The sequence below is a fragment of the Acanthochromis polyacanthus genome, chromosome 13 (assembly GCF_021347895.1).
Source record: "Acanthochromis polyacanthus isolate Apoly-LR-REF ecotype Palm Island chromosome 13, KAUST_Apoly_ChrSc, whole genome shotgun sequence".
In the NCBI taxonomy this organism is placed as follows: Eukaryota; Metazoa; Chordata; class Actinopteri; family Pomacentridae; genus Acanthochromis; species Acanthochromis polyacanthus.
Genome location: NC_067125.1, coordinates 10,427,230 through 10,441,650, shown reverse-complemented (window position 1 = coordinate 10,441,650; position 14,421 = coordinate 10,427,230). Strand labels below are relative to the sequence as shown.

The 14,421-nt window shown below is 41.9% G+C and overlaps 1 protein-coding gene across 1 annotated transcript in view; it reads right to left on the bottom strand.

The window, feature by feature from the left end:
- The window catches only part of numbl (NUMB like endocytic adaptor protein), a 35,925-nt gene extending 21,708 nt beyond the window's left edge, over window positions 1-14,217 (bottom strand). Inside the window, 1 exon segment of the mRNA XM_022196635.2 lies at window positions 13,770-14,217. Coding sequence (XP_022052327.2) covers window positions 13,770-13,810 — 41 coding nt within the window. The 5' untranslated portion in view covers window positions 13,811-14,217.
- Between the last annotated feature and the right edge of the window lie 204 nt (window positions 14,218-14,421).

The window sequence follows — 14,421 nt, the reverse complement described above, 5'->3', positions numbered from 1 at the left end:
CCACTGGAGTGACACAGAAATGAACTGAGGGTACTGGGACAGGTAAAAAAAAAAAAAAAACATCACCGGGAAAAGGAAGAAATGAAGGACTGAGGTGAGAAAATTAGCGCTGCAACACGCCAAATTATCCTGTTCATCATCCATCAGTCATCTGCTTCTAATAAAATGGAAATGAGTGGGAGGTGTGTGAGCGGTTTGACACAGTTTAACAGGGCAGCAGCCAGACAGAATAAAAACATCACTGTAGAGCCACCTAACTCAGACAAACCATTTGACATTGTTTTATTAGATACATCTAATTACCTCTGAGTAAATGAATCCAGAGCACAGACTTCTCTGTTTTAATTTACACATCTTTCTCTACTAAGGGTTGACACTTTGATTAAAATTAAATCCAATCAAACAACTTCTATTTTTAATTCAGCTATGTTAAATTTACAGAGAGTCTGACACACATGAGGGTGACAAGTGATTTGATGTAATGGTGCAGGCATTGTTTAGTCTGAGTGTAATCACTGTATATCTTTACTGACATGTTGGAACAAATGAAGACAAAAAGAAAACAAGTGGAAGAATTTAAAAAATGAGGTGAGAATATTATTTTGTAGCTGAGCCAATTATCCATTAGTTCTTCTACGGTGGAGATACAGGAGGTCAAGGGTTTGATATGATGAGGACAAACTAACAAGAATATCTTTTCAATTGGAAAAAAAATACAGCTCTTACAGATTAAGACTAATGCATTGATTATTAAACATCTGGAAGAATGTGAGCAGCATCAATATAAACTGCGTATTAAAGTCCAACATCTTAGGAAATCTGTTCTGTTGCAAATTGAGTTACATGAAATCTATTCAGTTATCATAGACTAGCACAAAGAGCATAAACAGGGGGGTAAAGCCAATCTGACTCTGCCCAAGGGTAATAAAATCTGCCTGCCAGCACCTCTACTCACTATACAGCACACTATGTCTTGTTTGCTAAATCATACAAGCGTAAAAATGATGATGATCCATATGGGGGATGACTTGCAGGTTGATTTCATGACCCTGAGCAGCTGTCAGACAAGAGGTGGAGAGTCCATGGAGACTTTGTGAAGGCAAGAAATATCCAGGGCATCAGGCCATTTAACTTTTTTTTGATTTAGATTTATTTTTTAATTACTTTGTGTACCAATTAAACAAATGAGATATAGTCTAACGTGGCAACTAATGGAGGTCCCAAAAGGTGGGTTTTGTTGAAGACCTCCTTTAGCCCTGTAAGACCCAAAATAATAATAACACAATAAAAATATGCATACCCTGTGAGAGTCAAAAACACAGACTTATGCTCCAGGGTTTCATACAGAGCACACATAAATGATCAGTTTGAACATGTGATGAACATACATGGCTGCATTACTTCAGTATCACAACTTGACATAGAGTGCTGCAGAGTACATGTTCAGTATCTGAGCCCTAAGAACTGTGTAACACTTTCTGCATTCGTGAATATACAAAGGTCCCTATAGGTCTATGTGTGACAGAGACTTCGCCATCTCTGTAAGTCAGCACGGGCCCTTCCACACACATCAGGGCAGCTGAAAATGTTAAGTAAATTCATGACTAAAAGTGCGCATGTGCGGCAGTAGTGTGCATGAGCAGAATACGTAAATACGACGTACTGCGTGTACGCAACATGCTGTCCATTTACATGTCCACACTGGAGTATAATTAAAGCTTAAGTTAGCTGTTGTGCTCGAGCTGCAGTCTGTGGGGAGAAGTGGGAAAAGAACGAGGGAGGAACTTAACTGATCCCTAAATATGAGAGGAAACAACAGTGTAGAGCTACATATAAACCATTGTAACCCAGAAAGGGATTATTTTCATCTGAGAAAAATGTTGTAAATATTCCATTTTCATCCACAGAGATGAGTTTTAGTCAATGACCTGAGAGTGACTTCAGCTTGGCTAGCTGCTTCCTTCTGCTTCCAGTCTCTATTCTTACTAACTTGCTGCTGGCTTTAACTTTATATCCAGATGTGGACATGGCATCAGTCCTCTCATCTGACTCAGCCATCAAAATGTCCTAATTTAACATCTTTAGAATTGAGGATTATGTTATAAAAAGTGGAAGACATTTACTTTAATTTATGGTTCTGAGTCACAGAGATCAAAACCATGCTTGTGCATACGCAGTCCAATAGAAAAAAAAGTTCATGTGTGGATGTGAAACGCCAGACTACACCGAAAATACAGGTGAAAACAAGACGACAGTTCTCCTCCAGCTGAGCACCACAGCGTGAAATGAGCAGAAATGTGGTAGTAAACACTCTCTGATGGAGAGACACATTAGGGTGGAGACATCACCAAGCATGCAACATGCATAACTGTGACCTCACCCTGCTCAACACAAACCATCTGCACGAGGACAAAAAGACGGCAGACAGAGGGGGTGGGCTGGGAGGCAGACGAGGACGCAGAACATCAAAATACTTCTATAAATCAGCGGGACAAATGAAGTCCCACTCTGGTCACAAACCCACACCAAACTCATAAGCACTTCAGTGGAGTCTACACAAACAAGACGCCTGGTGCCAAAAAACACATAGTTGTCCCCCATCCAGTGTTTGACTTAGCAGCCATCTGGAATGTATTGTTGCAAAGTCAATGGCAAGAGGGACGACTTGCGCTCATATGATGTTATGTCGCAGACATTCAAACTTGTTCACCCGAGCTGACCTCCCTTCATCGCCGCTTCCTTCCCCGCTCCTCCCTATTCTTCTTCTTCACTGGTGTTTACACTTCACATCTCCTCTTTGCTCTGTGCTCGTCCAAAGGATGCGACGACGGATGCAAAAAAAACGGGCCTGAAGCTAAACGTAGGCCAGCTCTGCTCATGTGAATGCGAGGAAATGGGTTTCACAGGGACGAATTCAGTGTGAAAAGTTCGCCTACGCGTTCAGACTAATAAAATGTGGGGGGAAAAAATTGTACATTCTGCTCCAGCTTGTTAAGTTGGTATGTTAACTGTCAAAAGATCGTTACTAACAATGTGGGTGTGTGACTTTAACATACAGTTTATTTGCCTGCATATAAATAACAGTTAGAACTCTTAAATGTCATGTGTTGGTCCGAGTGTGTGTCACCTTTGTATTCAAACCACATAATCTGAGTTAGGACTACATGCATGTCCAGCTGTGTTTTGTGCTCGCCAGATGTGAGCCTGATTGATATCTTTGGCTCCCCGCCTCTCTTTCACACACACCAGCCCCTCCCTGATCCAGATGTTCTGTGTTCAACAGCGGCTCAGAGAGTTTGGCGAAACGGGTCGTACTCCTCCCTCACACGTCTTCTATAGCAGATGCTCGTACGAGGAGGGAGGCAGAGGAGGAGAGGGAGAGCGTGGGTGAGAGAGGGGGATGTCGTCACACACACACACACACACACACACTGCAAACACACACACGGTGAGTCACTGCCACCTCGTATTACGGTAAAACATATGTCTGGGAAGCTCCGGAGAAACAGGGAGCTTACAGCCAGAGGTGGAGCGAGTGTGTAACAGTGTGTGTGTGTGTGGTAATGGGGGATTGTCTTGGCTTAGTCATCACTGATCTGACCACTTTATATGGACACAATGTACCTCTGTCCGTTTCTCCCTCTCTGTTCACTCGAATTCATGCTGTGTCGTTTTGCACAACTGAGAAGCTGATGTGTTTCTCCAAAGCTCTGAGTGTGACTCAGAGTAAATTTTAATTTCAGTGGAAGGAAAAGCTCTAAAGGTCAGAGTTATCAAAGCTACATACAGTACAGAACGTTTACAGTTGTGTGTCGGGATACAGAATATGTGAGATTGCTCATACAACAGTCTGACTAGTGTAATCAGCAGAACGTCCAAACAGCCCGTTCTCATTCCAAGGGAGTCAAATGTTCCTGTTTTGTTGAAGCTGCTGCTCTCAGAGATACATAAGGAGGTGTGCTTAGGAGTCAGTCCCAGCAGATACACGGCTAGGACTGTTTGTGCTTTAAAACTGACTCATTTGGTAGTTGTGGTTTGCGTTACATTGTGTCTAATATATTTTTTCACTTGGTTTTGATTCATCTTTCTGTGACTTAAGGTTTGTTTTCACTCACTGTCTGGTTAAGTTTAGGCACCAAAATTACTTGGTTACAATCTAGTCAGTTTAGGAAATGATTCAAGTTTGGATTAAAATACACCTTTAAGCCACATTAGCTGCTTTTGACAAGACATCTTCTAAAAGGAGTCAAAGTGACATTATCAGCAGAGAGCCTCTCGCTATGGCGTCTATTTCATACATTCAGAGGCGTTTGGGTGAAAATCTACAGCATATAACTTGAAAAATGGTGCTAAAGGGTATTTACTGGTATCCAAATGTAGCGCCAAGGCATCCTGACAAAGTGGTCAAATATGTCAAGCTGGTAAGCAACAAACAATTGAGAGGTTGTTTTTTTTTTTCCCCCAGAGAGAAGCTACAAAAATGGTAGCATTACTTTAAACTATTGGAGGCAGGATTATTTTCATTCTCCAGCTAATGACCACAGAATGAAGCTGATAACTACTTAGTCCCTGTCAGCTCCTGCAGCATTTTAGCATCTTTCAGCTCATTGTTTTGAATATTTTGCTTTGTTGACATTCATCAGCATCATTTTCAGTCATAAAAAAAAGACTCAGAAACATGTTGCTGACAATATTTAGCTGCAACACTCCAGATATTTACTTCTGAAATGACCAGATACAGAAAAATATTGGATTTCTGCTAACAAATTCGTCATCTTTATAAGATAAGTGCTGTGTGGGAGGCTTGCTTCTTCCGCAAGCCCCAATTAGACCTTCCATTTAGGGTTAGGTTACGGTTTTTGCTCCTAGCTCCACCTTACAGCGTTTTCATCACTACAGTCGCTCCCTCCAGCTCTGACATCTCTATCATTGCTGCTTGATGAAAAACTTTGGTGTGCCAGCGCTGGAATGTCGCCACAGAAACCAGATATAAAGCTCTGCCGTTCTGTTAGTACAGACAGATTTACCTGCCGCTGACAAGCTTAACCAGCGTTGTGTGAGCTCTCTGGCTTAAATGGAACAGACTTCATTTTTATGCAGACGTCACGTCAGCGTAAATAAAGAAAAAATACATATTCTGAAATAAATCCAACACACAGTGAGTTAAATGTCACTTCAGTGGTTAGTCATCGCTGGGCTGATGCGAAACAATACACAACATCAAGTTAATAGGATTAAATCAAAAACACATCAGACATTATGCTGACACACAAACACACAGTAAAAAGTGACCCAGTTTCTGGGCCCTGCAGACTTCAGCTGACACTCAGTGACCCACATAGGGACACTGACTCTTACTATCATCCAAAACTCTCTGCATCTCTTCCTCTCCCGCTCACACACACACAAAGCGACAGGTGGTCTGTGTGTGTGTGCATGTGTGTGATTAAAAATAAAGGAGTGTGACGTAGTGGAGATAAACCAGGGCACTTGTGTTTAGACTGAAGTCTGACCCAGGACAGGATGGCCTTATTCACTGCAGTGGTTTATAAGAGGATGTGTGGGAGTGTGAATGTGTACGAGACGGTCAGACACAGAGAGCATGCTCAGTGCTGCTGGAAGGCCACTGCTGCTGCCTGGAAATATGCATCTATAGGGTTTGTGTCAACCACAGCAAAATGGGCGATACAGCAAACACTGCTGCAGAGACCTAAACAGAATGCACAAAATATGTCGTCTGTTTGGAAGGCTGAAGGTTTCAGTGCTGTGGATTTATCAGTCAGAGCCACATCCACACATTTTTACTGTTAATGTTCAGAAGTAATCTCTGTGTACCACCGCACTTAAAAATGCATGTCACATGAGCATTTACACGCAGGTGCTGGTGTAAAGATGAAGGAGGGATCTATCCAGAAAACGCTCAAAAGGAAGAACAGAAATGAAAAAATGAAGAGCAGAGATTTCCTTAAATAAATAGGTGGGAAAGAATCGTCCTGTTTTAAGAACATGATGAATCAGGGAATGACATAGTGACAGTTAAAACCCAATTTATAAGTGAACAACGTTTTCAGGTTTCTCAGTTTCTGCACCGAGTTTCTAAACTGAAATGGAGTTTTCAAGTCTCCATTTTTTGGGTCTTTAAATCTGTGGAGTGTTGCACGTAAACCTAGCAGAAGTTATACATTTTAAAATGAAAAGATACTGTGACTGTAGCCTGATTTAAGTCAGAACATTTGCAAACAAAAGTCTAAAAACAAATGAATACATTGTGATCGTTGAGCCCCATGTTCAAAAAAAGGAGTCTGTAAACAACCAAGCTGCTTTCTTAGTTATAGTTTGGAGGGAACATCCTTTCTTCTGAATTATGTTACTTTGTGATGTATCACAAATGTGTTTCTTATCACTGTTTTTCTGCCATTTTTTTTTTTTTTGATTTGCGGTCACTCATTTTTAGCCAACTAAACACATATTAGACGACACAGGACTGGTTACCCTGGCAACTAAAGAAATGAAGAACTTTCAAGCATGTTGTGAAAGGGTTGTAATTTAATCCTAAGCATAGTTTTAGTGTCTAAACCCGACTGACCAGTGAGCCACCGACTTAATAGATCTGCACATTTAACGGTAGAGTTACATGCAAGTCACTTCAAGGCTGAAAGGGATTATATCTATGGAGAAACATTCTAAAAAAAAGTTTTTAGGGGTTACATCAACAACTGGAGAGGATACATTGAGTCTAAAAATAAGGGTCCTGTATGGGACATGACCCACAGTCTCCTGGGTGAACATCCGTTGTCAGATTAATGACACTCCAACTCTTTCATCCTGCTTACAAGGACTTTTTCAAAGTAGAAACTTTTTCAACTACATCATACTTTAAGGAAGAAAACCCTTTTCTGTCAGAACTTCACTGATAACAGATAAAAAGTTGCTGCTGGTCATCACTACTAAAGAGCCAGACAACAAGTCAGACTGGTTATAGAACAGACTGGTTGGTGAGCTGAGGTTTGTCAATATCACGACTGGAAAGCGACACAGTCCCGGGAATCATTCAGTCAATATTTCACTTGCTGCGTTTCCATATCACTGGCAAGAGAATTTGTAGCCAAAGTTTTTTTATATATCAGAATTCTTTTTAAAAGGTGTTTCCCATTCCATTAACTACATTAATTCTTTTTGAAAAGAACATCAAGTGAGCATAAAAGTTGTTTTTTTGCAAAATTAGGGAAAGTTTCTTTGAATTGTTTTGTTTTCATGAACTTTTTCCTAATGCAATACTCCAAAAGGGGCATAAGAATACATTATGAAAACAGGACTAATAAGCATATTGCCTGGATACATTGAACACATCGCAGCTGAAATAATGACAGAAATGTACATGCCGTACTCTATCTGCTGCCTCATATGTGCACATGTGAAACATAAACACCCCGAGGTGCAGCAGCTACCACGAGCAAACATAAAAAAGCAGCACGTACAGATGTAGAGTGCTGCCGTATGCGGTACACGGTGCAGGTGGCTCATGGGACATGCTTTCTGTAAGGGGGGATTCAGAGACGACCGTGCTGCTTCAGAAGACGAACCTTCTGTGGAGATTAGGACTGACTGATGCACGGAGGCAGCTGAAGCAGAGCCATGTGTTTAACCATCAGCCTGGCACCCACTGTGACTATTGTCTCTGTTACACACACACCAACGCACACACACCGACACACTCTCCTCTGCCTGCTCCATAAACCAGGTCCAGCCTATAAAAAGAGGCTAGGTGTTATATATCTCTCTCTGTCATTGAAATCCAGAACCAATCCACAATCCACAGTGGCTTTTATGCAATGCTCCTCACACTGTACTCCAGGTCAATACTGCTCGTAATATCACATAATACAGAGCACTAGTGCGCCCTTTAATGATTTTCTATACTGTAAAACGTGTTATTTATGAAGTGTCTTTCAATTACATTTCCATCTGTATTACCTGTACTGTGCAGGGTTAATCTGTTTTGCATCTAACAAGGAAAAAGCAGCAGAAGAATGAAAGACATAAAACCACTGACTTTATTGTCAGCAGATAATTTAATATCCAACTGCAAACCAGCACCGAGATTTAATTTATTTAGATTTTTATGGAGGCAATGACACTGCAAAGTCATTCCTCGGCACATTTGACTCAGCAGGAATTCGTCACAACTGAAGCAAGGGCACCAAGAAGTAGAGAAAAAAAATGTCATTTTCTTGCTATTTATTTGTTCATTAATTTCTATAACACACTGGTCGGAAACTAACGCTCAGAACTGATAGCATCTTTTATCGGCAGTTGCTCCGTCCCACCCACCACGTTGCTGATATTGATCTTGTGTTTGTCGCTGCAGTCTGTGATTTCTCATCAGTGTCGGAGAAGCTAGAGAGCAGAGTGCACGTGTCAGGGTGTTTGTGTGTGTCACAATGTCAAAATGCCTAACAGACGACAATCAGATTGAGTTCGACTGGTGGACACACAAGCACATCCTGCCCTTCCTCCGACCCTTTAATGCAACGTGATCTTTCAGGGGGTTTCTGGGCAGCGTGGACCGTTACAGAAAGCTGCCTTAATATAATTATAGTTGGAGTGTGTGTGTGTGTGTGTGTGTGTGTGTGTGTGTGTGTGTGTGTGTGTGTGTGTGTGTGTGTGTGTGTGTGTGTGTGTGTGTGTGTGTGTGTGTGTGTGTGTGTGTGTGTGTGAGAAAGAGAGAGTGAGCGTCTGAGTCAGTGGTCATCTTGCATAATGAGATTGAATGTCCAAGTGTGACTCAGGCCGCAAAGCAGACTGGGATTTTCGAAAACGACTGGAGCAAAGGGTGAATGGAGGATGACAAACAAGTGACGATGACCTCGTAGACGGACGAAGAGGTGACTCAGCCTTCTGATGTGTCACCGGCACTTTATGCATTTAGCAGAACTGGTCTACAAGTCACTCACGGTGACTCAACTAATGATTATTTTCATTGTCAAATAATCTGTTGATTAGCCTCTTGATTGTTTAATTACTTGTTTGGTCTATCAGATGCCAGAAAATGGTGAAAAATGTCACTCGGCGTTTCCTAAAGTTCAAGATGATGTCCTCAAATATCATATGTTGTCCATAATTCAAGTATTTTTGATTAACTGTCATACAGAAGTAAAAGTAAGCAAACAAAACATTTAACTTTAGGAGGCTATAATCAGGATTTTTGCGGGTTTTTTTTGTTTGTTTTGCTTTGTTTTCAAATTGCTCAAACTAAGTAATCAATAATTATCAAAATAGTTTAGATTAACTTCACAACTAATCAGTTTTTCAATTAACTGTTGCAGGTCTAGTTTGTAGCTAATAGAAACCAATAAACGGATCCACTTCACCATGAAAGGACAAAGTCACAGTTTTCATGGGGTAATAATATGAGATCTCTTCCTATTTTGCCCTAGTGTAAGTGAAAGGGCACCAAATGCATAAGCATAAAAGGGGCAAAAGCAACTTTATACGCAGATTATATGATGTTTCAACAGTCTGAGTGCAAATCTGCACAGTATGACTGTTCAGGGAAACACACAGAGTGAATATTGTACGACAAACACTGCAGCTTTGGAAGACTGACTGGATTCATTTCTCATATTGTCTTCATATAAACAGTATCTAAGAGTGAGTACACCTGAAAAATCAGCAATAATCTGTTGTCATGAACAGTAATAAATGCTGTATTAATGTTGATAATGTTATTATTACTGGTAGTAATAATGACAGGAGACATGTTGGCAACAGTGTGCTGCTTTTTGTCCTCACAAATAGCTAACCAGGATCCCTGAAACAAAAACTTCATTCTGACCAAACAGGAAACTCCAAAGATCACAAATGAAGCCAACGCCAAAGTGCTAAAAACTGCAGTTCCTTGAATGTCCACTTGAGGCTGACTCCAAAAGCAAATCAATCCCCATTAACAACATGTTTAAATGTCCAACGTTACAGCAGAAATAATTCATTAACACTGCACAGGGGGTGATTTTTTTTACAACGGTTCTGTTTAAATTGTATTAAGGCTAAATATCCTGCATGATTAAAGTTGTGGCTGTTTTGGGTGACAAGCAGGCCCAAAGACATTTCCATGTCCTGTTTTAGTTCCATTCACACCCTTTTTTGGTTTTTTTTGGATTAGTCTGGGGTTAGGAGGAGTTGGGCACTGCCAAGATGATGTTTCATTTTCAGACTGAGTTTCAAAACTGCTGTTCAGAACACATTCAGCGTGATGCCACTAAAGGTTTATCCTTCTTTGTATACAGTTTGTAATTGCTGTGTCAAAGGCAACCGACTTTGTCTTTCTTACAATACAGTTTGTCCTAAAAGCTATGTCATTAAGTAAAGTAAAAGTAAAGCAAACACATCCAGTAAGGAGCATAAAAATTCTGTTCAAAATGACACTTTGCGGTCAAATATTCAAACTCAAGACAACATTCCGTCTAATTCTAAAAATGGTGCTTTGAATGAAGTTAACAGTCAGCACTGGAAGATTAATAGATCCAGGAAATGGCACAGGTTCCCACATTCAACTCTGTCTTGGCTGAGTAATATTTACTGGTATTCGCGTCTATCTCTTACTTTTAAATGCACAAAAGCACAACGTACACACACTTGTCACAGATATATATGCAACACCACATTTCCTCTCTTCCAATTTTACTTATCCAAGCCAAAAATGTAATAACCTTCGGATCAGTTAAATTCAGTACGGGAAAAGAAAAACTTAATCTCCTCTGAAACTAAAACTAAATGTAAGTCACAGCTATGATAAAGCACCAGCGGGACGGCAGTAAAAAATGTGTGGGAACAATCGATGCTGTGGGTCCAGCGGCTGGATGAGGAGGTCGCTCTGGCAAAGCTGGGAGTCTGAGAAAACATCCTGCAAATATGACCCTTAAAATTATCTGCTCCCGGTCTTTTCTGCAAATAGGATTCAAGTGGGAAACTTCAAATGACACTGTGCTAGCCTTGCAGAGAGACTGTGGAGCGTGTGTGTGTGTGTGTGTGTGTGTGTGTGTGTGTGTGTGTGCGCGCGCGCGCTCTCTCTCTCAGACGTGTACACGCATGCACCATCACCTCAACACCAGGAGACACACACACAGCTTCCACACCTATTATCCTCTTCCTCCAGGCTTATCACGATGCTGTGTCACTGCCCCTCCTGCCGCTGTTTCAATTCCCACCCACCCAAGACAAGCCTGCAGAAGATTGCCTGTGCTCGTTTGTGTGCTTGCGTCGCTTCCTCTCCCTTTATTTTTTTCTGAGAAAAAGATTTTTGTTCTGTCGTTGTACGTAAAAGTTTGTGCATGCCTGTTTGTACCTGTGCTTGTGTGCCTGTGTGAGTGTGTGTGTGTCTGAATGGGTTCCAAGACACTAAAGAGAGGCAGATTAACATAACAATATCCAAATCCCCCTCTGCCCTTGGAACAGCAGGCAAAGAGGGAGCAGCCCAGGCTAGCTTTGCGCGAGTTTGTTGCTGTGTCCATGCTTGTATGTACACTTGTATGAGTATACCGGCATGCATCTATGTCAAAGCATGTTCATGATTGCATGCCAGTTCTGTGTGTGTGTGTGCACATAGAAGCTAATCTGAACGCAGTGCAGACAGGCGTGAAGTGGAGCAGCCTAGTCGATATGCTCCTGTATCATATTGTCATGCTGTGTTCCCACTTTGTATTCCCTCCTATCAGTCCAGACCAGAGCAGCAGGTCAGCTTATCAACTGCACCACACTCCTGACATGACGGCAAAGTGCGCGGCACACTTTCATCTCGAGGGTCACAGATGAAAGTCACAAACCAAGGAAATTATAGCATAACTTGGCAGGCAGGAGTCGATTCACACCAGCGCTCCACACTCCATACACATGTGAATCCTGGCAACGTGACACTCAAGCCTCCAAAACTGGCAAGTTTACTTCAGTGAACTCAAAGACACGACCCTAAACTCTGTTAACTCAAATGTTTCCAATTGTTGCTGCTGAAATGTCTCGGTGTCTTGACGTCTCCACCCTTGAGCTTGAAGAAGAATGCCATATAACCCGGTGTGACTCTGCTGGCTGCACTCTTACAGTCAAACAAAGCAGAGTTCAACTTTGGTTCTAAGATGTTTTGTGTGTATTTTAACCTTCCTGTTGTCCTCACTCACAGGCACCAAAAAATATTGTTTCCTTGTCTGAAAAAAAAATCCAAAAATTCAGCAAAACAATTCCCCAAATTTCTGAAAATTTGCAAAACTTTCAGGAATTCCAGTAATTCCTTAAAAATTTCCCTTAAATTTTATTTTTTTAAAAATCCCCCAAATTTGGCAAGAAAATTCTTGTAAATATTTTCAAAAAATTAGTAAAAATCTCCAAAAAATCGTAAAAATATCTAAAGCGAGTAAAACTTCTAACATTTTCTTTAAGATCATTCACATAAAAATCAACCAAAATCCAGCAAAATTCGCTGGATTTTGGTTGATTTTTTATGCGAATGTTCTTAAAGAAACATTTTTAATATTTCTTTTTCCCGCCAGAAATGTTCAAAAATTTTCCAAAAATGTGGAAATTAGAAGTTTCACTGTTATTCCCCCCCCCCCCCCCCCACACACACACATTTTCAAACTTTAAAACGGGTCAATTTTGACCTGCAGGGCAACACAAGGGTTAACTGCATCACTCACAATGATTTATCTCATGTGTCTTACTTCTTCTTTCCAATCCCCTTATCCCCACTTTCTCCAAACTCAAGCAAGATTTCCAGTTTAATATCACCGTCTTCGGCTGAAAGGACATTTTCGTCACAATAAATCCACTTCACCTTGACTCTTTCCTTCCATACTCTCATCCCTCCTTCTTTCCCCCAAACACTTTAACTTCCCCTGACCTGACTTTCACTTTCATTCCCCTCCTCTCGTCTTCACCTCCTGTTGAGTCTCTGTCTTTCTGCTCTTCCCTTGTCCTCATTTCACTCATGGCACAGGTCTCCGTCGCCTGCAGCATTCTCACTCCTGTGCCTCGCTCTTTCTCACAGCACACATGACAGCTGGCCTCCTCAATTATCTAATCATGAGGGCAGGGAGTATGAAAAGGAGAGGACGCACTGAAACACACTCTGGAATAAAGAGTGTACGGCCGGCTTCCACACACACACACACACACACACACACACACGATTACATGAGGGACGAGCACACAAAACATGCAGGCATGAAAAAAGCGCTGGGTGTTTGTATCAATTTAGCAGGTTTAATCTCTTCCATATGGGCATGGGGGCTAATGCATCTGCTAAGGCTATTAGCCGCTATGAGCCCTGTGGATACAGACTAGACTAGACCTATGACCAGTTTGGCAGTGTCTGAAAATACCTCAGTGAGAACAACAGCAACAACAAACCACAGCGATCGCTTTTTGCAAAAAAAAAAACAACAACCAAAAAACCCCCACACAGATCTTGTGTTGACCTCTATAGCACCTGCAGAGTTCTCCCATGCTGAAACAGGGTCAACTTGATGGACAGAAAACAAGGTGAGGCTCAGAAAAACAGCCCAAAGTGCAGATTGCTACGGTAACAGTCGACCCAGTTAGAAGCAAAAGTACACCCAGGTGTACAATCACACACACACACACACACACACACACACATATATATATGTGAGCGAGAAAATATGGTGAATGTATGCACAGATCCCCTCAAAGTGAATGTTGGAAGTTCCTGTACAGACACACACTTCACACCTCTCCCCCCTACTCTGGATCTGACTCACCTGAGTTCGATGGCCTCCCCCATCTCGCCCCAAGAACTCATCTCACACAGGAACGAAAACAGATGAGAGAAAGATGCAGAGATGACAGGCTGAGAGAAAGGAGTCCCTCAGACTAGCGGCCACAGCAAATAACGACAGCACAAGGAAAAGATGAGAGGAGGGGAGGAACGAGAGAACAAGTGATGGTACAGCGCTCAGAGTGAGGGACGGAGAGGAGAGCGAGAGCCGAGAGAGAGAGAACCACACCTCTTCTTAAGGGATTAACTTGGAAAAAAAAAAAAGAAGAAGAGTCCTGGCACATTCTCAGATACAGGCGCAGTGATGCACCCAAACACAATCAAACTGCCCACGACCCAGCGTGGATGAGCGTCTGGTGTACAGACGCACACAAACAAATACAGCACGCAGACGCACGTACGCTTGCAGCTGCTCTAAAAATAAAGATAAATCGATGTTTGACGCTCCAGATCCTGGGAGTGAGGAAAGAAGGGAGAGGGAGGATAGAAAGAGAGTACGAGAATGAGGAAAGGGGAGGAGTGATTGAGCGAGCCATGGCGGGTGGTGACACAGTTTTCTTTTGCTCTCCATCTGCTGTGGGCGCACTGGTCAAGAGTGCATTAGGGGAGAGGGCGAGAACTGGGACTGGAGCCTT